A 24,937-nucleotide genomic window follows, 5' to 3' on the forward strand; every position below is an offset into this window, starting at 1 on the left:
CCTTTGAGACTTAAAGACTAGATCTTGGTTGTTTGGACCATCCTAATGGATAAAGTATAAGAATCAGATCTGAGCTTTGAGTGAAAGGTCTTAATGTATTAAGTGCTTAAAATGAAGTTTTGCATCTGGAGGCATACGTACGGCATACTTAAGGTTTCGCAACACATAGCCTAGTTGGACCCCGTATTTTGAAGTAAGGCTCTACACCATGAGCATAGTTGGAGTACGCAACACATAGGTTAACGAAAGTTGACCTTGACTTTTTGACATGTTGACTTTTGGTCAATTGTTAGGGTAGGTATTAAGAAGGGCAAAATGGTTTTTTCCTTAGAAGATTTAGTCTTAGTCTAAGCCTCTAAGGACTTGTCGGTTTGAAGTTTTTACGTTGGTTTTGACTTAAGGATGTTTTGGTGAATTGTAGTGTAAGGAGTTTGAGGGTCAGCAACTTTAGCTCGTGTTTTCTCTTTGATAGTTGATTGAGGTGAGTCTCTTCACTATACTCGGGGGGTCAAAGACACCAATGCCGACCTACTAGATTATGCTTGTAGGATGATAATTGTCTTTGTGAAACTTGTTGATATGTATGTATGTGTTTGTTGTCTTTGTGACTCTTGTTGATATGATTGTATGCTTAGATGTAGGAGGTGAAATAGACTAGTATCGGTTGAAAGATACCAAAGGAGTTAAAAGAGACTAATGGGTGAAATAGATCTGTACCAGTTGAAAGATACCGAAGGAGTTGAAATAGACTCAGAGGTGAAATAGGCATGTACAAGTTGAAAGATACCGAAGGAATTGGAATAGACTCGGGGGTGAAATAAACCCATACCGGTTGAAAGATACTGAAGGTGTTGGAATAGACTCAAGGGTGAAATAGACTCTTACCGGTTGAAAGATACATAAGGAGTTGGAATAGACTCGGGGGTGAAATAGACCCGTACTGGTTGAAAGATAGATACCAAATGAGTTTGAATAGACTCGGGGGTGAAATAGACCCAGTTAGCTTCGTGTTGATATGTATGTATGGCATGAAGTATTTTGAGGAACTTACTAAGTTTTATGTTTAAAATGTTTCATGTACTTCTGGTAAGGGTTCAGCCTGATCGCACTGCATCACATGAAGATTTATTTCACACTGAATGTTTACGAATTACTCGGATGCTTTGTGAATACTTGACTTTGATCGTTTGGAAAAATAAATGAATAGCTTTAGCTTATTTAAAATGAAATTTTTACTTGGTATTTTTGGAATGTTACAACGACCTATGATTTGGTTGATTAAAATTAAAATTTTGTTAATTTTTTATAAAAAAAATTAGGAAATATTACTATTTATTTAAAAAAAAAAAAAAAAAAAACCATTAAAATAGATCCGCAGATGTCAATTCCTTTCACCGCCTCTTCCTGCGTCTTTCTTCTGACGGAGGTAACGGCTGTTTCTTTCTTTTCGGGTTTTCTTTACCCTTTGCCATTGTTTACCCTCATAAATGATAAACCCTTATCGCCATAAATCTTGAAGCTTTCCATCTCCACGCCCAATAACCCACGCTCAACTCAAATAGCACACTAGTGACTTCCCTCTTCAGTTTACGCAGGTAAACATCGACCCACCTTTTCTTCCCCTTCGCTGCCTATCTACACTTTTAGGTTTTCTTTTCTTTAAATCTGTTTTTGCTAAGAATTCCCTTTTCTTTTGTCGTTCAACTTACAGTCGATACTGTTTGGGTTTAATTGTTAGTAGTACTTTTTTATTATTTACTTTTTAGTGCATTTTACAACCCATCGCTATAATTGGTTGGAATTTTTTCAAGTAGAATGTCTAATGAGAAATAGTTTACAAGTATAATGTTGTGTTAGGCATCAAAACCCTCAGAGCAATCATCAGACTCTACAATTTTACATAATTATCATAATCACATATCAAAAAGGGTTAATATTGGTATAAAATAACAGCATACTTTTCAACTTTTCTTATTTAGGCTACACACAAACTAACTGTACTTTCAAAAACTATACCAATACACAAATAAATAATTCTGACATCAAAGGAAAAAAACTTTTCAACTCAGGTGACAATGCAAACTCTCTCTATACAAATTAAAACAAGGTAAAGTAACCAAAAAAAAAAATGAAATCGTTACAACCTACAAGAATTTGAATGTATCTTATGAACATGACATCAAATGATGATACAACATGTCAATATCTTCAAACCATAATAGTATCAAACCAATATGGCAATATCCAAACCCTAATTGGCCAGAATTGGTTTTGCTTTTTCCTTGATAAGTTTTATATAATTAAGAATGAAATATATGAAAATGCACCTGAGAAACTTGCATAAATGTTAGGGCTGCAACATCCATGAATAGAAAACCATCTAAAATTTCTTTATTTAATTTATTTTCTTTGATTGATATGATGCTATACTTTCTTTTTGGGTAAATAATAATTTTTAGAGTTGCGTTTTTATATATTGATTTATGAAATTCAATAAGAAATTGAACAAAAAAAGGTCTTAGTAGGTCAACCCAATAATACATCTCTAACCCATAACCAAGTGCCCATTTGAACACTTGACCCATTTTCCATTTCATCAATTCAATCCAATCCAAACCCTCCATTTTGCCACATGTGCTAAAAAAGAGACGAAAACGACTATTTCAGGCCAAAAAAACATAATAAGTTCTTAATTAACTGAACTTGTAGATTAATGAATAGTTCAGGGACCAAATTTGTAATACTTGAAATAATAGTGAACATTTCACAATTCACAATCCAAATTATCGTTTCCTCTCGATTTTCTTGATTATAGATGAACTGTTCTCAACTCCGCTAGGGTTTCGGGCATGGTTTCCATTCAGATTATATAATTAACTAAATTTTATTTTCTTTGATTATTTCTCTAGGGTTTCAATTCAAAACACTGGAATCGGGAATTGGGAATTGGAAACATCGTGGAAATGTCTTTATTAACTATGCTTCCATTTTCTCAACCTTTATTTGCAAAGGAGAATGTATTAAAAGCTTCTATTTCATTCCACAAGATGCCTTTTACAACCATTCATTTGCCAAAGTCGGTGTTTCAGGTATAATTCTACTAGTTTTTTTTTTTTTTTTTTTTTTTTTTATTGAATTTACTTGTTAAGTGCTTAAATTATGCTAATAAACCCTACTATGATCTATTATATAGGGCAAAATGCAAGATATAATATCAACTTACGTTTTTATCTAGTTTGTTTATTATAGAACCCTATATTCATTAGCATCCTACTTTTGTTTCTTTCTATTAAGACACATCGATTTATTGCATTTAAACTTATAATAAATCACAAATGCCTTGCAATAACAGACACAAAGAAGTTTTTTAAGAGCTTCCAAAGTCGAAATTCTGGATTGTGATGATGATAAAAAGAAAGAATCCACAAAATCAAGCAAGATTGATGATGATGATGATGATAGTGATTTTGAAATGGATGAAGATGAAAGGATAGAATTCAGGAAAAAGATAAGACAAATGATCGAAATGAACCCTGAAGTCAAAGACGTTGACCCTGAAGAAAAGAAAAAAATGATGGAAAAACTTTTATCTGATTATCCACTTGTTGTAGATGAAGAGGATCCAGATTGGCCTGAAGATGCAGAAGGAAGGGGTTTTAATTTCAGTCAGTTTTTTGATAAAATGACAATTAAAAACGTGAAAAAAGATGATGAAGATTATGATAGTGATGGTGAAGTTAATTGGCAAGATATTAGGGCTATTAAAGACATTAAATCTGAAGAATGGGAGGACACTGTGTTTCAAGATCTTAGCCCCTTGATTGTTCTTGTTCATAATCGTTATAGAAGGTTACCTAATCTATCTAATTATAGCTTTTTTTAAAATCATTTTTATTTACCTTTTTAAATCATTTTTATCTTTTTTTTCAGACCAAAAGAAAATGAAATGGCCCGTGATCAGTTGGAAAAAGCAATACAAATTATATGGGATTGTAGAATACCTTCACCAAGGGTAACCAAAATTTCATCATTTTCACTGATATGTGTGTATATTAATTAACCTTTATTGTTTGTTTTAACTTTTAACTTTTAACTTTTTAACTTTTTAACTTTTAACAGTGTGTTGCGATCGATGCTGTTGTGGAGTGTGACTTAGTGTCAACACTTGGAGTTTCTGTTTTTCCTGAGCTCATATTTACAAAAGTTGGAAAGATTTTACACCGTGAAAAAGGTATAAAGATTTGTTGATTATAGCATCCTACTTTTATTTATTTTTTCTTGCATTTAGATGTGGGCCCATGCTAAAAACTGACTTTAATATAAAATCACAAAACAAGAATAGAATTAAACAAAGACTCACTGTATTTACCAAAGATACAAAAAATACCTTCTCCCTTCCCCTCTACCTCCTTAAGTACTACTCTGTTGCAACAAACTAAATAAGTAAGATACCTAAATTACCCCTCTACTGATAAGATGCTCATGATTTGCTGAGTTTCCTGTTTTACCCCTTTTTGATTACGTGGCTGAAGTAGATGCCCACAACACAAAGATATAAAGTATTGTAAATATGGGTTAAATGAAAAAATAGCCATGTATTTTCCTTTTTTTTTTAATAATAACATTTTACTTACATTTCTTCTTATTATATCATCGTGCTTTAAATTGTTAACTTTTACACTAGTTACCCTGTAAATTGCTATTTCTTGCGTTTAGAGTCCTTTAAGAAAATGACAAACAATTTCATGTCAGAGTAAATTACATTACTGGTCCCTAAGTCTAGTTGATTTTTGCTCATTTGGTCCCAATAAGTTTTCTCTTGCAGTTTTGGTCCTTATCTGAGTTTTTTGTAATGTTTTGGTACATGTTTTTAGTAAAGGTCCCTAAATATAGCCGATTTTTGCAAATTTAGTCCCAAAAATATTGTCACGTTACTTGGAACCGGAACCAAAATCGTTACAATTACAAAAGCCTCAAATAAGGACCAAAATTGCAAAAGAAAACTATCTAGGGACCAAAATCGCAAAAATTGGCTACACTCGGGGACCAAAAATGCAACTTACTCTATGTCAAATTAAATGTTGTGGTTTTGATGGGATATTAAACATGTCCAAAATTATTAGTTTTGGGCTGAAAAGCGAGATCAATGGACAAAAGATGCTTTTGACGAAAATTACAGATTTGCCCCTACTAATTTATTGTTGTTTTGTTAATTTTCAGAAATTCGAACAGCGGATGAATTGTCAAAAATGATGGCCTTCTTTTACTATGGAGCAGCAAAGCCCCCTTGCCTTGGTAATGACCTTGTGATGACCAATGACGCAATCCCTGGTTTCACTACCAAGAAATAGATGTACAATCATGCTACAATGACTTGTACTTCGTGCATGAAAAGTTGTATATTCTTCTAGATTTGTAATAGACCTAACAATATATAAGAAATTTTGGCAAAATAGATCTTATTAGCAAACTCTATTGTGTAACACTTCATTTTTCTTATTCAATTCATTAAGAGGGTATCATATATGTGCATTTCAAAAGTGATTATGTATGACAAAATTGATTATACTCATTTGATTCAGTGTTGTTGTATCATTCAGAATCTCTTAATCATTCAGAGGCTGTCAAACAAACCCAACTGTTCCCTTTCCAAACAAAACAAACCCAAGTGATATTCTTATATTTTGTAGAAGTATTTGTATGTTGCATATGACAATTTATTTTCTCTTAACTATAATTTTGTTATAAATCTCTAAGTAGTCCCATAATCAGTTAATAGAAATATAACTATTACCATTTTGACTTGGATCAATAAGTTCCTTGTGTTACTTATGAGTTAAAAGATTGTATTATACAAGGTAAAATTGTAACAATCTCAAAATTTTATCATGGTACAATGCAACAATCACAAAGTTCTATCACAACAATTACCTAAGAAAAATAGAATTTTCCATAAAAGTTACAAAATACCCATTATGAACATCACTTAGAGTATGTGAAAATGACAAGTTTACCCCTAACATGAGCACAAGGTGTGGGAGGGATGTTAAAGTAATTTAAGGTGAGATTTAAACCGATAGCAAGGATTTGAGCCACTGTGACAATTGATAAAGGTCTCACCATCAGGATTCATAGAGACAAAGTCACCGGAGTCAAGGATAGAGGAACTGCTCTAAGCCATCAGCATAAAACACTCAATTTTCATTCATTATCGTCTGTTGATTAAAATGATGAAAGCTGGCGAAAATTCTAGAAAAAAAAGGAAAATAAATAATTCGTTGTGGAAAACTGTTTTCAGTTTTCTTAGAAAAGTTTTCAACAAAAGGAGTTGGAGTTTTTAGTTTCAGTTTTCAGTGGAAAATTTTGAAAATGCATTTGATTAAAACATTTTTTTAGTTTTCCAACTTGTTTTCATTTATCTAGAAAACGATTTTAGAAAATAGAGTTAAGTTTTCATTTTCAGTTTTAGAAAACGTGTTTGGTCGAAACCGGTGAAGTTTTCATTTTCCATTTTAGAAATTTAGAAAACTTTGAAAATTATAAAAATCACTTTTCTAATTTACATACAATTTGGTAAGTAGAAAATTTTCATTTTCTTGGAATTTTTTTGAAAATTGAATCAGTCAAATGTGTTTTCAAAATTTTCATTTTCATTTGAAAATTTTCATGGAAAGTCGGAAAATTTTCCACAACCAAACAAAACCTTAAGGGTGCGTTTGGTTCTGGAAATTTTAACAAGAAAAACGGAAATTTTGAAAATGCGTTTGGTTCGTTCAGTTTTCCGAAGTTTTCTAAGAAAATGAAAATTTTCAGTTTTTCAAATTGTATGTAAATTAGAAAAGCGAGTTTCACAGTTTTCCAAATTTCTAAGATGGAAAATTAAAACTTCACCGCTTTCAACCAAACACATTTTCTAAAATTTTCATTGAAACTAAAAATGAAAACTTAACTCTATTTTCTGAAAACATTTTCTTAGAAAATGAAAATAGATTTCTACAACGAAACGCACCCTAAGTTTTATTTTCCATTTTAAAAAAATAAGAAAACGGTTTGGTTATGTATTACTCATCAGTTTTCATTTTCCAGTTTGTTATTTAAAATAGGGTTTAAATTGTTTTTTGAAAAAGAAATTAAAATAGGGTTTAAATTGTTTTTTGAAAAAGAAACAGTTTTCCAACAAACCCGAAAAAAAAAAGTAATAAAACGGTAACGAACTATGAATTTTATTTTTCTAGGCAGGTAACATTCAAATATTACACATTTTTAAAAACAATTTATAAAAAACCTTTAAAAAGGTTGTAAAATAGTATATTTGTAAAAAAACAATTTTGGGGTGTATTTATAAATTAAAACGTTTGGACCATATTAGTAACAAAATTTAACATTTAGACAAAATTTGTAACAAATTTTAAAATCTATGGCAAAAGTGTAAAATTAGAATGTGACCTGTATAGATAAACAATAACTCATAGTTATTACATTTTTTTTCGGGTTTGTTGGCAACTTAAGAAAATAGTTTCTTTTACAAAAACAATTTAAAATCTATTTAAAATAACAAACCGAAAAAATGAAAACCAATGGAATATACATAACCAAATACGTTTTTTTATTTTCTAAAATGAAAAATAAAAATTCTTGAGTAAGTTTTAACCAAACACATCTTTAAAAATTTTCGTCGAAAACTAAAAATAAAAAATTCAACTCCTTTTTTTAACTACTTTTCAAAAAGAACTGAAACAATTTTCCACATTCAAACACAGCTTAGAGTGCGTTTGGTTGTGGAAAAATTTCTCATTCTTCCATGAAAATTTCGAAAAGGTTTTTGTAGATTTAGATTTCAAAAAAATTCCAAGAAAATGAAATTTTTGTTTTCCAAAATTATATGTAAATTAGATAAGTGATTTTTACAGTTTTCCAAAGTTTTCTAAATTTCTAAAATAAAAAATGAAAACTCCACCGGTTTTAACCAAATGTATTTTCTAAAATTTTCATTGAAAACTCAACTCTATTTTTAGAAAATATTTTCTAGAAAAATGAAATCAATTTCTACAACCAAACGCATTTTACATTTTAAAACGAAATTATCAACTTTATTCTTTGTCGCTTGCAAGTTAATAGCTTATATTATACATGGTACAACGTAAAAATCACAAAATTTTATCATACCAATCACCTAAGAAAAATACAAATTTTCATGCAAATTACGAAAACACCCATTATGAATGCAAAAGCAACAAATTTGCCCCTGACTTGCAAATAAAGGCAAAGATTTAAACTGATAGCGGGGATTTAAGACTTGAGAGTGAGAACAGCCTTCTTGATTCTCTCAAAAGCTGCTTGTAAGGTGGAGAGAGATGCTGCATATGAGATCCTGATACACGTGTCATCCCCAAATGCATCTCCAGGGACAAGGGCAACCTGGGAAATTCAATATGTCCGTTTCACCTTAAAACTCAATTTAAATAATAATTTCAATTTATTGCAAACTGACTGGGACTGAGATTCATGTCAATAGATCAGGGACCTTTGATAGTGCAAAAGACATGAATGTCCTCATCCTCAAGTGTTGAAAATAGCCCTTAAGAAGGTGTTTTTGGTAAATTATTATTATTATTATTAATATTACCTGGCCCTTTTCAAGCAAATACCGACACAAAGATTCAGAATCATTAATCAAACCAAAGCCATCCACCTCATTACCATAGTAATAGCTGAAATCAAGAAACAAGTAGAAAGCACCCTGCAAAGTAATGTTATTGTTATGTACTTTTTACATGCTTAAAAAAAAAACAAACAAATTAGATGAGGAGATTTACAAATATTTCACAAAGATGAAGATGGATTAGTTGTTAATTTCTAAACAAAGCTTTTGAAAAGTTGTCAATGATTGGAGAGGATTTAAGTTAACAGCATTTTGTTTGATAAGGTCAGTGGAAAGATGACATGGCAAAACTAAAAAGATACACATTAAGTCAATGATTTGAGATGCTCTTAATCTTATACCTGAGGTTCAGATATTTTGACACCATTTAATTCCCCGAAAGCTTTGACCAAAAAATCTCTTCGTTCACGAAATGCTTTGACCATTTGTGAAACTGCTTCTCCACCTGCATGTCCCATTCCTAAAGCAGCCACAGCCGCTTTTTGAGCTATACTACTCGCACCTGAAGTTGACTGAGTCGACCAAGCAGAGGGGTAAAATGGTCATTTTCTCTTTCTCACATTCAGACAGTTCATTTGGTCCAGAAAAGAAACAGTCTTCGTTCATACATCATTTCCTCAAAATATAAGGGTAAAATGGTCATTCACTCTCTCGTTCAGACAAAAAGAAACAAATGTTCTTCGTTTATAGAATACTTCCTCCAGACACAAGGATAAAATGGTCATTTATTCTCATTGAGACAGTTCATTCGATCCAAAAAAAAAAATCTACTCTTTGTTCATACGTATAGCGCTTCCTCCAGACAGAAGGGTAAACCGGTCATTGACTCAGTTCATTCAGTCCAAACAAGAAACACTCTTTATTAATACAGCACTTCATCCAGACAGAAGGATAATATTGTCATTCACTCATAAAAAGTAAGTCCTTGTTCATACAGCACACAGTTCATTCGGTCCATTAAAAAAAAAAAAACTCTTTGTTCATACAGCATGTCCTCCAAACATAAGGGTGAAATCGTCATTTACTCTCATTCAGTCCAAAAAGAAACAGCTTTTGTTCTTACAACATTTCCTCTAGATAATCTTTGATTATGTTTCAGATTATAGAAATGGAAATGTATAAATATTTACCTGACTTTGAATTTTGTTACAAGCAGCAACAAAGTGTTTAGGACCAGCTATATATCCAAGCCTCCATCCAGTCATTGCAAAAGCCTACAACAAATAAATATGCACACTAAATGAGCCATACCTTATTTATCATATGCATATACATATATCAGTATATGTATATGTATATGTATATGTGTATATATATATATATACCTTAGAGAACCCATTGACTGTTAGTGTCCTTTCCCACATGCCAGGCAAAGATGCAAAGCTTGTGTGGACAGCTGGCGAGTATATTATATGCTCATATATTTCATCAGAGAGCACCTGAAAAGAAACCAATAAAAACTTAAGGTTCACAATATTTAAAATTAAACCTGTGTTTGTTACACACTAGGACTGATGTCAAGAGCCCTACAAAGCTTGTCTAGTGATATAGTCTAGTCCTGTGTAGCAAATTCAGGCTGAGGGTAATTTGGTCATTTTACCAGGAGTCTTGGATGCTTTGCAACAACTTGAGCAATCTGTTCAAGAAGTTTCTTAGGATAAACAGAGCCTGTTGGGTTAGATGGAGAGCAAAGAATAAGCAGTCTTGACTTCTCTGTAAGCTTGGATTCAAGAAGCTTTGGATCTAAGAGAAAATTTTCAGAGATGCTTGCAGGAAGAATGACAGGTGTCGCATCAGCCAACCTTGCCATTTCTGGGTAACTCACCCAAAAGGGAGCTGGAATTATAACCTGAAAAATTAGAAAGCTTGTAAGATAAAGGGGTAGATGCAAGAACATTCTAATTTGAAAAAACTATCCAATTATAGGAATCCAAAAATTGCTTTTATTTTGTATGACATTGGTATAATTGGTAGATTTTTCATAGTTCAATGTTGTAAATGCATTATGGAACAATAATATTCTACCCTTTGGATAAAATCCATTATGATTTATGAAACTATGCCTTTTAAGTTGTGTAAATAATCTCACAACGACTACAAACAAGTAGTTTATTTACATAATCTTATAAAAAAAAATTATATAGCAAAAAGTAAATAGCACTTAACCTCATCTCCTGGGGAACAAACAGCAAGGATTGCTTGTAGTATACTCTGTTTTGCCCCATTACTAACCACAACCTGATCAGGTGTGTAGGAAATATCATTCTCATCTGCAATAATAAATGAAGGAAAATACTTAAGAATTATGAAGTATATGTCCATATCCACCCTTAAGTTGTGTTTCTTACATTTAAAACTTACCCTTTAGTTTCTTGCATATTGCTGTTCGTAGTTCTAGGGTACCTGCATTTGGAGTATATCTTGTGTAACCTTCACGAATTGCATTTATTCCAGCCTATTTATAATGAAAAAGATATAAAGATTTAAACTTTATAGCAATGTAAGGAGTAGATTGGATAAATAATTGACAGATATATCATTGAGTGAGCTACCTCAGCAATAACAGCTGGAGTGTCAAAATCAGGTTCTCCAGCAGCTAAACGAATGACAGGAACACCAGCTTCAACAAGTGCAGTTGCTTGGTCAGTTATAGCCACTGTTTTTGAAGGCTTTACAGAGTTGACTCTAGGGCTCAGACTTGTATCAAGTTCCATTTGTTCAGAGTTGCTTTCTACTATTACTGCTGAACAGATTTTAGAGGTCTTATGCCTTCTTTTAGTCTCCAAAGATCTACTCAAAAATACAAATAGAACCAAAAAATATACAAATAAGTTGGAATAATATCGCCATCTGTTTATAGCATTAAGTTTAGCACCTAAATGAAGGTTTTCTATAGTAATTTATGCAACCTGAATCATGATTTTCGATAACAGCAATTCAAGCACAGTGATTGATATGTTTCTGGTTATAAATGTAAAATTTGAATCCTTCGAGAGAGCTAGTAGCAGATTAAGCAGTTTCCAGGAATCTGATCATCAGATTTGATGAATGATGCCTTAAACTATGTGTTTCGAGCAAAACGCTCATCCGTATACGGGATGTGGGACTACGACTACGAAATTGGAGCTTTAAAATCCAAATCAGAAGCATAAATTCAAGGTTTAAGATAGGTATTACAGCAGATTCGGAGCTTTGCATACATTAATGGGAGGTTTTTTAAAGCGATAAGCCCTGCTTCTCTATTGTATAGCAAACCGGAATGCCCTTTTGTTAAAGATAAAATGCAGTCTATTCAAATTATCCAAAAATATGCGATCAACTAACAAATTCGTTTCCCGAACAAACCAAAAATATGTATCCGAGTGATTAAACAACCTAACTGAGATACTTCCAATTGCAACACAAATTTTAGTACGTTAAAATGCCAATTCAAAGCAAAATTATAACAGTATCAAGTGAATACCAATAGCAACATACTTGATTGACAAATTGGTGTTCAGCTGAGAAGAAAACGAGATTGATGTTGATCTGTTGGAGCTCAGTGAATCAAACCCGAGTCTGAGAGAATGATCTTTGCAGGAGGCAGTAGAGCATGTGGAAGAAATGCCAGAAATTTGAGCAGACATGGTTGAGCCAAATTTGTGTTTGGGATCCGATGGCGACTCATCCAGGAAATTTATAAAGAAAGAGTTGATGGGGGGTTTGGTGATATAGGTGGTAGGTGGGTTGTTGCACTCTTAGGGGTTGTTGGAACTTGGAAATTACAATGCCTTTTTTCTTTTTTGTAACTTAACAATGTTTTTTGTATACGAAATTTATTATATGCAAAGTTAATAATTTTCTTTTCTTTTTACATGCTCTACTTTTTAATTTTATATTTTTTTTGTCCAAAATTTAAATTTTATTACGATTTTTTGGTTAAATAACTTACTATTTTTTATAACTACATAACTCATTTATGCATTTTCCTTTATGTCTCGTGATATCATTTATCTACTCATTTCAATATCACACTAACATGTTTCATTAGCTAAATATGTACCATCAAAGAAATATGTGCATTTTTTTCCATACTTTGATTATGTTTGAGGATCTTTTAAATCTTTAAAACCACTTTCTATTTTGATACTTCTTGAAATTTTTTATGTGGGCATCATACTTTTTGTAGGGTGTTTACTTGCATATTAGGACATCTTTCATGTAATTTTCATATCATAATATGTTTATAAGTTCATAAGAACGCTTAGATTGCCAAAAGTTTCATATTTTTATACTTTATATTCAATTTGGAAAATTATACAAACTATTTTTTTAGGTCTTAAATATGAAAAATCATACTTTAATGCCATTTCTTTATTACTTTTCATAGGTTCTTAACATGTTTCCTACTACATTTTATACTTTTTTTGAAGAGCACCAACTAGCTAGAAAACAAAACAATCCGAGGACATCTTTGAGCATTGGGTTTTGTAGCCACAAAGTCCAAATTATAATAACTTATTTTATACTACATTTATACTAACTTTAGGCCCATACTTTAAACTCATTTTATACCAAGTAAATATGTACATATAGTCATATAGAGCTAGTTTGATCCTTTTTCCATCTTAAATGATACCTTTACTTACAAGACCTAACTTTAATCATTCTTTCATTCTTGTGTATTTATATACTAATTTCTAATAAGCATGTTTTCATTATCATCTTATCATTTACATGTTGAATGTATTTCTAGCTCATGTTGACTTTAATAGAAAAATCAATCTTGTGGATTCTATATTACTTATCTTTCTACAATTCTTGTGATTTTTGACCTTCTTATGGTGTAATTTCTTGAATAAAACACAATTCAACATGCATTAACAATTTGAAATCCCTAACCTATCTAACCAAAACAGGAAAGAAGTTGTAGAATTCCATGTCTAATCAACTATCTTCATAATTTTTTTGACAACCGAAGTTCCTAAAATAAAATGAAATTTTGAAATAGAAATTGAATTTTTTGTATTTGGCAATCAAACACATCATAAAAATCATAAAATAGAATGGAATTTTGAATTCAAATGTCGAATTCTACTTATAAAAATCAAGATCTTGTAAAGTTGAAGCATTTTCCCATAAAAGTTTGAAACAAATAGTAGGGCATTCTAGAAAAAAAAAAAAATCTAAATTGATTACCGAATAATAAGTTTCAAATTCATTGCATTTTTTTAATGCCAAAACTTTAATATGCAAAGCTAACACGCCCTTCTTGTTTTTTCTATTTTTTCTTTTTTTTTTTAGCATTATTGGCAACTTACCCATACTTTGTCACATGAATACTTTTTTCGCAAAAAGATAAACTTGAATCTAAAATTTTATATTAGATTCGCAAGACAAGATTTTCTTTTCTTATCCCCTTTGTACTCATCATCAATATAGGCGCTAACACCAAAATATATCCACTTCAATTCCAAAAAAACTCATAAATTTTGAAATTCATAACAAAATTACACATTTATCAAATTAAAACTAAGGAAACACAATGAGATTTTAACTACTTAGGTTCATGCTGATGCAGACTCCTTAGCTTCTTCAGCTGCCTCTTCTTCCTGTAACTTGAGAAGAGATGGAGGTGGTCTTGGCACAATGCTTTTTCTCCATTGCCTGTCAAGCTTCCTTGACTGCCTCTTCCCAACACCATCATCAATTTCTCTTTCTCTTTTAACAGTCAGCATCCGAGCAACCTTCCACCATATAAATTTCAAATAAATAAACAAACAAATATACTTAAAAGCCACTTATTTAGTTTCGTCAATGACCACTTTAACCTGCTATACTATGTTATAGCAGGTTAAAGTGGTCATAATAGAAAATTTTGTCAAAATTTTCTATTATGGTCGACATAGAAAAATTTGCAAAACGTAGGTCTTTCATTGACGAAACTGAAATATAGTGGCTTCTAGCATTCTACTTTCATTTATTTTAATTACAACATTGTATTTTTATAGCAACGTCATTTAAATATAAATATTGATATTTCATTGCTATAATTGAATATAATTTTTTTTTAAGTATAATGTCCTAATAAGAAAAAATATATAAAGTACTAATGCTACAACTAGGTAACTTTTTCAAAGTACATTGTACATTGTTGTAACAGATACTGTATTACATTACACCAATAAATGAATGTATGATTGATATTTCTTGCATTTAACTCTTTGTTTTTTCCATTCATTTCTGGAAATGTGCTTCCATTTTTCCAAAAATAATTTTTAAACATCATTTATCCTGATATCGCTTTGGCCTCTTTTTTTCTTTTTCCTATTAAACAAAGTGTTGTTTGAATAAGTGAAGTTTAAAGAACCCGTTATTAACATCTGTAGATCCATTCATAAGGTAACAGGAGCATAAACAATCGGGTTATCCACGCCAAAATTCCAGGTTATGATCGGTCTTTTGGGAGAGAATACATGGGCATCAATTCAAATCGACCATTATAAACATTCTAACAATTCCCAATTCGTAAAAGAAAATCACAGTATAATAATTTCAAATTTTGACTTCAAACCATGAAATGTAGCTCTAATAATGGAACAAAACCCCAAGTTTGTTCAAACAATTGGTCAGGAATGAGAAGAAAATTCTCAGGTATTTAAAAAGAACCCTAAAATTCAATATACGAAGCTGAAAATTATCATACCCTTTTTCGCATCCGACGGAACTCGCTGGACTTGAACTCGTTCCTAGCAGACCTCTGAAGACGGAGCATAAACAGCTCTCCTTTAAGATCAACGATTTCGTCGTTGATTTCTTCAGTGGTTTTAGCTCTGATTTCTTTTAATTCTTCTTCTTTTTTGGCCATCATTACAACGGATTGGCGCGGAGTTGTTGTTGCTCGAACGGCAGTCGAGGGGAGAACGTGAGCAATTCGTATGCCATTGAAGGAAGATTTGGTTGAAGAAGTGAAGGTGGTTTTGGGAGTAGCTGTAATGGCGGAAGTAGAAGAAGCAATGGAGAGTGTGAGCATCTTGTTGCTGTGGTTATGGAACCAGTCTCCTTTGCACGATGGATTGTTGGAGATAAGGATATTGGGATATAGCAGTCCACTTATGGATCGGATCGGGTCGGGTCCATATACTTGGTTGTTTTTCCTTTTAGGTAATTTCATTTTCTATAATTTGATTATTTTAATTAAGAGATTTAGAAAATTATAACTCGTTTCATCAAAATTCATTAAAATAATCAAAATATAAAGTATTTTATTATGAAATGATTATGTTTTAAAAAGTATGTTTGAATAATTATATATTGTATAAAATTAATTTCACAAAATTACTTTAATGAGTAACCACCATTATAACAAAATATGATTACCTGCTTTTATAGCATTTATCAAAATGTTACTGTTGTTAGTCTTGTTATAGTTTTTTTTTTTTCCTTCCTTTTTTGGTCAATATAATTTTTAAGGAGAAAATGATTTTCTCAAAACAAAAAAACATAAAATTGACATATATATATATATATATATATATATATATATATATATATATACCCGGTTAAAAACAACTACGATGTAGATATGTCAAAATTTTGTGTTTATGATCCAAAGTCATTTTTCATGATGAGGTTATGTTTCAATGAATCATTTTCGATGTTCAAAATCTCATTTTCATTTCTTTTGTGTGATGTTAAAGAAATGTACTCATTCTAAGTCATTTCTTCCCGATAAATCTAGCTCTTTATATTTATGAAATGAAAATTTCATATGAACATTTGTTTTGATCTTTTGTTACTTAAAATGCTTCTAAAGCTTATTTGTTCTTGGCTATTATGGTCATACAAGTGTTTTCTTACAACTATTTATACTTATGTCAAGTTGCAAATTTGTATGAAAATGAAGCCACCTACAAAGCTTGTTAAAAGAGACCATTCGATATGAAACCTCTCATTTTCACAACAAAAAAATTTCATTTTTATTTAAATAAAACTTCCCAATTATAATTCCATTATAAAGAAAAACGTTTATTTCGGATACATTTATTAAAAATCAGAGTAATAGTAAAACGCGAGAATCTTCATGTTTGTGACGAAGAATGTGTATAGACATGCCTTCGCCTTCTCATGATGCCCGATGATACCTGAAACAATAATATTTTATATAAATTAAGTGCTGTCCGAGTGACGAGTCACCACCTAATCAGGTGAGTGTATGGTCTCTTTCATCTTACACATAGATATGAAGTATTTTATATAAGTTATGTGTTATGTGTGTATACTGTTTGAATACTTGTTGTTTGTGCTCGGTGAAAGATTTTTATACATGTTTTAAACTGTATATGTATTTTATATCTACAAAATGTGTTGGGTAAAACATGGGTAGATAAAATAGTTGATGCGAAATAAAATGATAAGAGATAGGTGATGATAATTAGGTGAGGATAGTTAGGTGATGATGAATCGGTGATGTAGGATGAAAGATACTATAACCTTGTCCGACAATTTCGAGAAGTAGTCATCTATCAGAGTATAGATGGCGACCACGGACTAATATAGACAACCCCGTGGAAACACCAGTAGGCTCATAACCTGTAGGTGATGAATTACGAGTTCAGACGATGTTGTAACTACACATTCATGTGATGATACTCTAACCCCTTACTATGAATTACGAGTTCAGGCGATGTTGTAACTACGTATTCATGCGATGATACCCTAACCCTTGTTGGGCACATATTGAGGGAGTAATCCCTGAATCAATATTGTCTATGCGATGTAGGCGATGATCCTTAGAGAGAGTCCTTAGGAACAAACATATAAGGAAATGCGATGTAAGGAGATGAGAGGTAAATATGATGTAGGAGACGACCCTTAGGATAAATCCTTAGGGAAGGTACTTAGGAATAAAGAAGATAATGGGGATGGGTAATTGGGTTAATTGTTTGATGATTGAAAATAATAATTATATTATTGTGGGTTGAAAACCCTATGTACTCACCAGGTTTCCCAACCTGACCTACTCCAGTTTATTTATATCACAGGTGTTGTTATGAAGTCACATTACACTGAGAGATTAAAGAGATGTAGATCACTAGTGTAAATAAATGTAAGTTCTGTTTATGCTTATGTTTTTGTATTGACAAAGACATCCCAAACGTTTTAAAATAAATAAAATACGTTTCTTCAAAAATGTTTTGATAACGTATTTAACATGTTTTTTTCTGGGAACAAATTCCGCAACATTTTTATGAAAAGAAGTACTCTGATTTTTACAAAGCATAAACAAAATCAGTTTTTTCTGGTCGTGAAAATGGGGATGTCACAATAATGGTCCCAACAAACAAGATGTAGTAGTCTTCAAGTTTCAAAGGGACCCAAAAAGTGCATCTTTTCAACTTAATCCATTAAGTTCGTCTCTTTAACTTTCAGATCTAAATCAAAGTGATGTTTAGATGGATAAAGTTTCTGACTTTATCCATAACAAGGTCACATACTTTCAAGATCTAAATTTTTATGCATTTAAAGTGACCAAAAGCTCATAACACCCAAATCTAGCTAGATCTAACAATTTCATCATAAAGATTCAAACTTTATGCCTCTAAAAGAAAGATCAAGGTGAATAAAGTCTAGATCTACAAGCTCCAATACAACCAACACTTCTTCAATGAGTTCCTTCTTCTCCAAGGTGCACCAAGAACACTCCAAAGCACTTAAAAACACCTTTTTTGCTCACAAGGGTCAATCTAGGGTTATGGTTTCATGGGAGGGTGTTGGAGAGGTGAAGGCTGAGAATGGAATGAATTTAAAGGAGTTAAGGAGCTAAAATGGGCCCAACCACGAAAATAGGGTTTGGGCACTGATCGTGTACGCCCATCATACTCCATTTATTCCCATCATACTAGGGATGCCCTAGTATGCCCGACGTATACGTTGAGTACGTCCAACGTACGTGGCTCAACCCAAACCGCCCTAACTTCAAACAACCATAACTTCTTCGTTCCAACTCCGTTTTCGACGTTCTTTACATCTACATAAAGGTGTTCAAGAGCTCTACAATATTATCTAAACATCTTGGACTAGAAACTTCTCGAACAAAAATCCATATTTCTCGTAAGAACCCAGCCTATGACTTTTTCCTTTCTACCTTTTGGCCTAGTACACAATTCATGGGTAAAATCTCTTAACTATCATTACCTCCTTCCACAAGGACTAAACTTTGCCTCCTTAAGGCCCAAAATCTCACAAAATCGACTTCCGGTCCATGGCTCAGAAATGGAAGGAAACAAGATGTTACATTTATTTTTTTGCCAGATTCGAGTTAGGAAGTGCAAATTCGAGTTGGAAGGAAACAATCACAAAGAATCTCGTTATCTGTTATGAAGATTGATGAAACTAAAACTGAAGCCGAATACATCTTCTGCTTGAAGAAAACGAGAACACCAATATTATTCGAACGATTCATGAATTAAGTTACTAATATACGTGAGGGGCGAGCCACGTTGGATGCCATGAGCAAAACCTAAAAAAACTTATCATAAAGATTGAATGTGTACAAAACATTAATGATTAAATGTGTACAAACTGAAAATAGAAGGTGCTACTATATATACCCCCTCAGTCACATAAATCATTAAATCATAGGAGTACATTAATACTATTACACTCACATAGGTTGTACATTAAGTAATTTATGGGTACATATAGAATTTTCCAAAAATACATTGTTAAATCATTTTTCCGATTTAACTTGAAATAACCGATTATAAAACTGAATGTATAAAAAACAAATTAAATGGTTAAATATAGAAAAACAAATTCAATGACTAAATATATAAAAAATAAAAAATATATTATTCAATTAAATTAGTTTTTTTTAATATGTTACACTCTATTAAATTAGTATTATTTTTTAAAAATATATTACTCTATTAAATAAACAATAAGTTATCAAAAAAGAGAAGACACATATTTAAATCGGACCGCAATCATGATATTTTTTCTCCTGGTGTGCGCATTGCGCCTCTCGTTTCATTCCAACTTTATTTTCGCTTTCTGTCACTACTGAACAGTGAACAGCCACAATCTCCACTGCTACGCTTGCTTCCATTCATATGTGCACATACATGTCTGCTTAGCGCTCTCTCTCTCTCTCTCTCTCAAACACACACATACTACTGTGCTCTACTGCTACAGCCCTAGATCTCATCCCTTCCGTTCGCTGCTGCATTGCATTTACTTCGATTCAACTTGCCTTACACTGATATACATCGCCATGGAAGTAGCTCGAGCTTTTTTGGTTGCTGTATCCATGGCGGTGGTGCTTCTGTTAGTGCAATGTAGCTTTTCGGCCCAAGCACATGTGATATACTCTTCCAGAATGATTCATCGGTATTCTGATGAAATGAAAGCTCTTAGGGTTTCGAGGGAAGGACATACGGTGGAGGATTGGCCGGAGAAGGGAAGCTTGGGTTACCTCCGCCGGCTTATTAAGAGAGATGTTGAAAGGCAGACGATGAACGTTGGGTCTCAGCATCAACTCCTGTTTCCATCTGCCGGCAGCAAGACAATGTCCGGCGGAAACGAACTTGGATGGTTAATTCTCTTACTTTTTCATGTTAATCTATTGAGCTACTTTCTGTACACTAGCTGCTGATAGCTGGATCAATTAATACAGTTAGAATCATGAGGGTTCACTCCGTAAAAAACTTTTCTTTGTCTGTCGCTATCTGCTCGTCCGCTTGTAAGAATTATTACACAAGTGGATTCAAGATATATATGTCTCAATCTATTTGTTTAACAAATAATTTCCTATTAGTTTGATAAAATTGCTTTTCCAAAAAGCGTTTCATTCTCTTTATGAGAATTGAATTTTGTGAATACAATAATACCAAACATGTAGGGTTAGCTCGAATTAGAAGTAGGCCAAGATCTTACAATAAATAAGATACTATAATTCCATGTCCCAGTCATTAAATCAGGGATATTATCAAGCCAATGGTCAAGAAAATCCATTTTGCCTAAAGAATTATACATTTTAGCGAATTGATTACATTTCCCATGTGTGAGCCCTAACTCAATCTCACTGATAACGATGATATAGAGATCACTTGTGAAGCTTATTTCATCCCAATGTTCTTTTGTTTAGTTCCTGTTATGGCATCATTCTGCCAGTTTTTTCTTGGCTATTTCCCCTGAGCTTGCATCTTTCACAGGTTGCATTATACTTGGATTGCTATAGGGATGCCTAGTGTTTCCTTCCTTGTTGCACTTGATACTGGAAGTGATCTTCTATGGCTTCCATGTGATTGCGTGCAGTGTGCTCCACTTTCAGTAAGATACTATGGTAGTCAGTAAATGACAAAACATGGCTACAGTTTAGCACTTATTCAAATTGATTGAATTGCAGGTGCTCCCTGGTATTTGGGGCATCTATTATGCAGGATTCAGATCAGAATGAATACAATCCATCTCACTCAAACACAAGCAAAAGCATAACATGCAGCCATCAATTGTGTGAATTGGGTCCAACTTGCCAAAATCCTAAGCAGCCATGTCCTTACACTGTTAAGTATGCCTCTACAGATACTTCCAGTTCTGGATCACTCGTTGAAGACATTTTGCATCTTGCATCAGATGGTGTTAATGCATCTAACACCTATGTTAGGGCTCCAGTTATTATAGGGTATGTTCTTTGACTCTTTGTTTCTTCTTCAACTTTCACATCATAGATTATAGATATAAATATCTTTACCAATTCCAAAAGGGTTAAATGGAAGAAACAGCAAATATACCATCAAGACTTAGTTTTGGTAGTTATTAAATGCAGATGTGGTAGGAGCCAAAGTGGTGGTTACTTGGACGGAATTGCCCCTGATGGTGTCCTTGGGCTTGGGCTTGGTGAAGTTTCAATTCCAACCCTCCTTTCCAAATCAGGAGTCACAAAAAATGCTTTCTCTTTATGTTTTGGTGAGACAGGTTCTGGGAATATATATTTTGGGGATCAAGGACCACCTACCCAAAAAACCACTCCATTTTTGCCCATTGATGGAAAATAGTAAGCCACTTTTTATCTTTTCTCTTTCAAATTTCAAAACTTATCTAATTCTATAAATGTAACACCCCAATCCCACAGTTGTTACAGATCATCTGAATCAACTTAAATCCATGGTGGAAGTTAGGGTTGTTTCTTTTTGACTTAATAAGCTTAATAGGTTAAGCACTTAATCAAGACAGTTATATATTGCTTTTTCTGTTTGACTTTAAAGTTGATGAATTTTGTTAAAAAAATTATATATATGCAGCATTGCTTACATCATTGGAGTAGAGAAGGTCTGTATCAGTGCTACATGTCTTGATGAAACAAACTTCAATGCTCAATTTGATAGTGGGACAACTTTCACATCCCTTCCAGATGATATATATAAAGCAGTTGTTAAAGAGGTAGGCTTTTGAATAACTCAATTATAAAGTTCAGTTGGAAATTTTTAATTTTAGTTTGTGACTTTTTTGTGTTTTTTATTTTTTTATATAGTTTGACAGACAAGCAAATGCCACAAGAGTTGATTTTGAAGACCTACCCTTTGAATACTGTTACAAGTCCAGGTATTTTCTGAAGAAAGAGAATACTTTTTTTTTTTTTTTTTTTTTTTTAAATTTTGTATTCATTTTGTTTTTGGTGTTAAAATAGTTCGCAGGAGTTGCCTGATACTCCATTGATGACTATTAAGTTTGCAGTCAACAATAGCTTTGTGGTTCGTGATCCACTTTTTCTTATAAATGATAGTCAGGTTGGTATTCCAAAAAGATAATTGTTGATTACTTTTTTTAAGGATGGAATGGAATCCGTGAATCCATGGTGTAATGGAATGAGTCAGTGAGTTGTTACATTCCATGATCATGTAGGGTTGACCTGTAGGAATGTAATGGATTTTCATATGTAGATATACAAGATATAACATTAATCTATATTCTACACATTATTTTTATGACAAAATTACACAAATGGTCCTTGTGGTTGGTAGAAAATACCACTGCATGTCTTTTTTGAGGGATTTTTAACATGATTGGTCCTTTTCATGTTTAAAATGCACCTGATGGGTTGTTTTCTGCCAACCACAAGGACTATTTGTGTAATTTTGAATAATTGCATCACTAGAACAATGGATAGTTATTCAGAAGCATATGAATCCCAAAATAATGTATATATGTAACGTAGAAATATTTATATTTTATATTTATATGTTGTAAAATATTTTTAATAACATTTGTTTTGCAGGGAGGAGTTGCAGGGTTTTGTTTAGCTATACAATCATCGCCTTATGAAATGGGACTTATTGGACGTAAGCATTCTGAATTTCTTTTTCACTTAATAGTAAAAAATGACTTAATAAAAAAAGTTTCGTGGCTTTTTTACAAATTTGCCCTCATTTCTTCATTTCGGTTTATATAATATTCTTTTTTTTTTAATCCATCCAATTCTGTGTGTGCAGAGAACTTCATGCAAGGATATCGGTTGGCTTTTAATAGGGAGAATCTTACACTTGGGTGGTCACGTTCAAAATGTGAGTACTCCAAATCCAAACTCCAACTACATTTTGAATTATAAATTATGAATTATATAAGCAAAAGTACATCACTTCACTTATATTAATTAATGGAAATTGAAAAACGGAATGCTAAATATTTATAAAGCAGATGAAATCGGAATTATAAGATTACAAAATATTTTAAACATAGAATACTAAACAAAAAAAGTATATATTTTAAACAAATGGAATAGTTTAATATTTAAATTTTAAATTATAAATTATAAACAAATGGAATACTAAATATCTACAGAAAACAAACAAAATTACAATATATTATTATAATACAGGCAAAATATGTTTTACTTAATTAATCCTCAAGTAGATAGATTATTACATGAATATATGAATTTTGGGTCATCTTATTCTTAGGTCAACCTCTAAAAGACGAGAAAGCTTCCGGAAGCAATGCCAATGCCACGTCACCAATTTCACTGCCAACAACCGAACAACAAAGGACCCCAAACGCCCAGGCAGTTGCCCCTGCTGTTGCCGGAAGAACACCTTCGAAATCATCAGCCACCTTAATTCTCTCAAATTCATCATGTTTTTTATGGAATTTACTGCCTCTTCTTCTTTTACTGCTATTTCATCAGTCACCTTCCCTTCACCTCTGTAAATACTAAACGTCACTCCTCCTTTTAGGTTTTTTTAGGAGTCTTATGTTGTTGTTAGATCAGTGGTGTTTCTGTGTAAGTGTGTGTGTGTGTCAATCATGGACTTTTGACTTGGTATGGCTCTTTTTGGACATGGGTATATTGTAATATGATGAGTAACTACTGGTTTATATAATCAACCAATTATGGCTTCTCATTTACATCCACATCCACATCATATGTACTCTATGAAATGCAACATTTTGCTTCCCAAACGTACTTGCATCTTCTCCAACTGTAAGTTAAAGTCAACAACTGGATTTAAATCAAGGTCCATCATGGTGTGCACATAGAATTCGTTATTTTCTGAGAAAGAATTATGAAAGTAGTAACAAACCTAAATTTCACCTACAAGAACTTCTTGAAATAGGATTAAATGACAGGCATAGAGAATCCTTCCAACCTTGTAATTTAACTGATTTGGCTGATTTTTGGTGGAATGAGAGCACTAACCCTATCAATGAACTTAATACATGCCTTGACCAATCGTTAGAATCTTGAAATCATGACTACAACTAACCTAACTGCCAAGATACGGACGGATGGAGAAAGAAGTGCTTTACCCTAATTGCCAGTCGGGTCTAATGGTCTTTCCATTTGCTTAAGTCTGTTTGGATTCGGGGTTTCTCCAGTTCGGTTTTGTTTTTCCCATTTTGATTTCACTCCTTTGGATTAGGTTGTAGGTATGAGTAAGTTGATTTTATAAAAGGTTGAGTTAGGTGATTACATAAATGCCCGATTTAGGTTAGAGTTGGGTGGTTCGTAAATGAGAGTCACCATTTTACCTATAAAAAGGTCATGGTTTGGTTAGTGTTATCACACACTCACACTTAAAAAGGGTTCTGAAAGTAATGGTTGCAGTCCCAAACGATGTAGTAGTTGTTTTGTCAAACCCTCGACATGCACGTGTCTGAAAAACTTTTTAAGTTGATTGAAATGGTTGATGGGCCATAGAAAGTGCATTGCAAAAAATGTGGCGACCCCATGCCTTTGGATCGGTTTTGGACCGTTTTTGAATATTTTTGGGACAACTTCATGGAAAGAACAATCAT

General features: G+C 32.5%; 4 protein-coding genes across 4 annotated transcripts; 2 read left to right on the forward strand and 2 right to left on the reverse strand.

Moving 5' to 3' along the window:
- Window positions 1–1,406: 1,406 nt before the first annotated feature.
- MRL7-L (Thioredoxin superfamily protein) lies at window positions 1,407–5,532 on the forward strand. The gene is made up of 6 exons (XM_078992267.1): window positions 1,407–1,595; window positions 2,910–3,089; window positions 3,353–3,849; window positions 3,931–4,012; window positions 4,120–4,231; window positions 5,221–5,532. The coding sequence occupies exons 2-6, from the start codon at window positions 2,964–2,966 to the stop codon at window positions 5,349–5,351; spliced, it is 948 nt and encodes a 315-aa protein (XP_078848393.1). The 5' UTR covers window positions 1,407–1,595; window positions 2,910–2,963; the 3' UTR covers window positions 5,352–5,532.
- Window positions 5,533–8,061: 2,529 nt separating this feature from the next.
- AAT (aspartate aminotransferase) lies at window positions 8,062–12,363 on the reverse strand. The gene is made up of 10 exons (XM_078992268.1): window positions 12,140–12,363; window positions 11,215–11,452; window positions 11,024–11,117; window positions 10,829–10,932; window positions 10,263–10,511; window positions 9,988–10,101; window positions 9,793–9,876; window positions 9,004–9,174; window positions 8,627–8,740; window positions 8,062–8,418 (listed from the first exon to the last, which is right to left on the reverse strand). The coding sequence occupies exons 1-10, from the start codon at window positions 12,286–12,288 to the stop codon at window positions 8,290–8,292; spliced, it is 1,446 nt and encodes a 481-aa protein (XP_078848394.1). The 5' UTR covers window positions 12,289–12,363; the 3' UTR covers window positions 8,062–8,289.
- A 1,724-nt stretch (window positions 12,364–14,087) lies between these two features.
- Window positions 14,088–15,736, reverse strand: LOC145043572 (Ribosomal L29 family protein). The gene is made up of 2 exons (XM_078992269.1): window positions 15,348–15,736; window positions 14,088–14,388 (listed from the first exon to the last, which is right to left on the reverse strand). The coding sequence occupies exons 1-2, from the start codon at window positions 15,672–15,674 to the stop codon at window positions 14,209–14,211; spliced, it is 507 nt and encodes a 168-aa protein (XP_078848395.1). The 5' UTR covers window positions 15,675–15,736; the 3' UTR covers window positions 14,088–14,208.
- A 3,901-nt stretch (window positions 15,737–19,637) lies between these two features.
- LOC145043574 (Eukaryotic aspartyl protease family protein) lies at window positions 19,638–24,046 on the forward strand. The gene is made up of 10 exons (XM_078992270.1): window positions 19,638–20,236; window positions 20,857–20,974; window positions 21,085–21,326; window positions 21,471–21,698; window positions 21,946–22,084; window positions 22,176–22,246; window positions 22,332–22,431; window positions 22,920–22,983; window positions 23,134–23,205; window positions 23,602–24,046. The coding sequence occupies exons 1-10, from the start codon at window positions 19,917–19,919 to the stop codon at window positions 23,853–23,855; spliced, it is 1,608 nt and encodes a 535-aa protein (XP_078848396.1). The 5' UTR covers window positions 19,638–19,916; the 3' UTR covers window positions 23,856–24,046.
- The last annotated feature ends 891 nt before the right edge of the window (window positions 24,047–24,937 follow it).

This window comes from Lactuca saligna, chromosome 4 (assembly GCF_052625555.1).
Source record: "Lactuca saligna cultivar CGN05327 chromosome 4, ASM5262555v1, whole genome shotgun sequence".
Classification (NCBI taxonomy): Eukaryota; Viridiplantae; Streptophyta; class Magnoliopsida; order Asterales; family Asteraceae; genus Lactuca; species Lactuca saligna.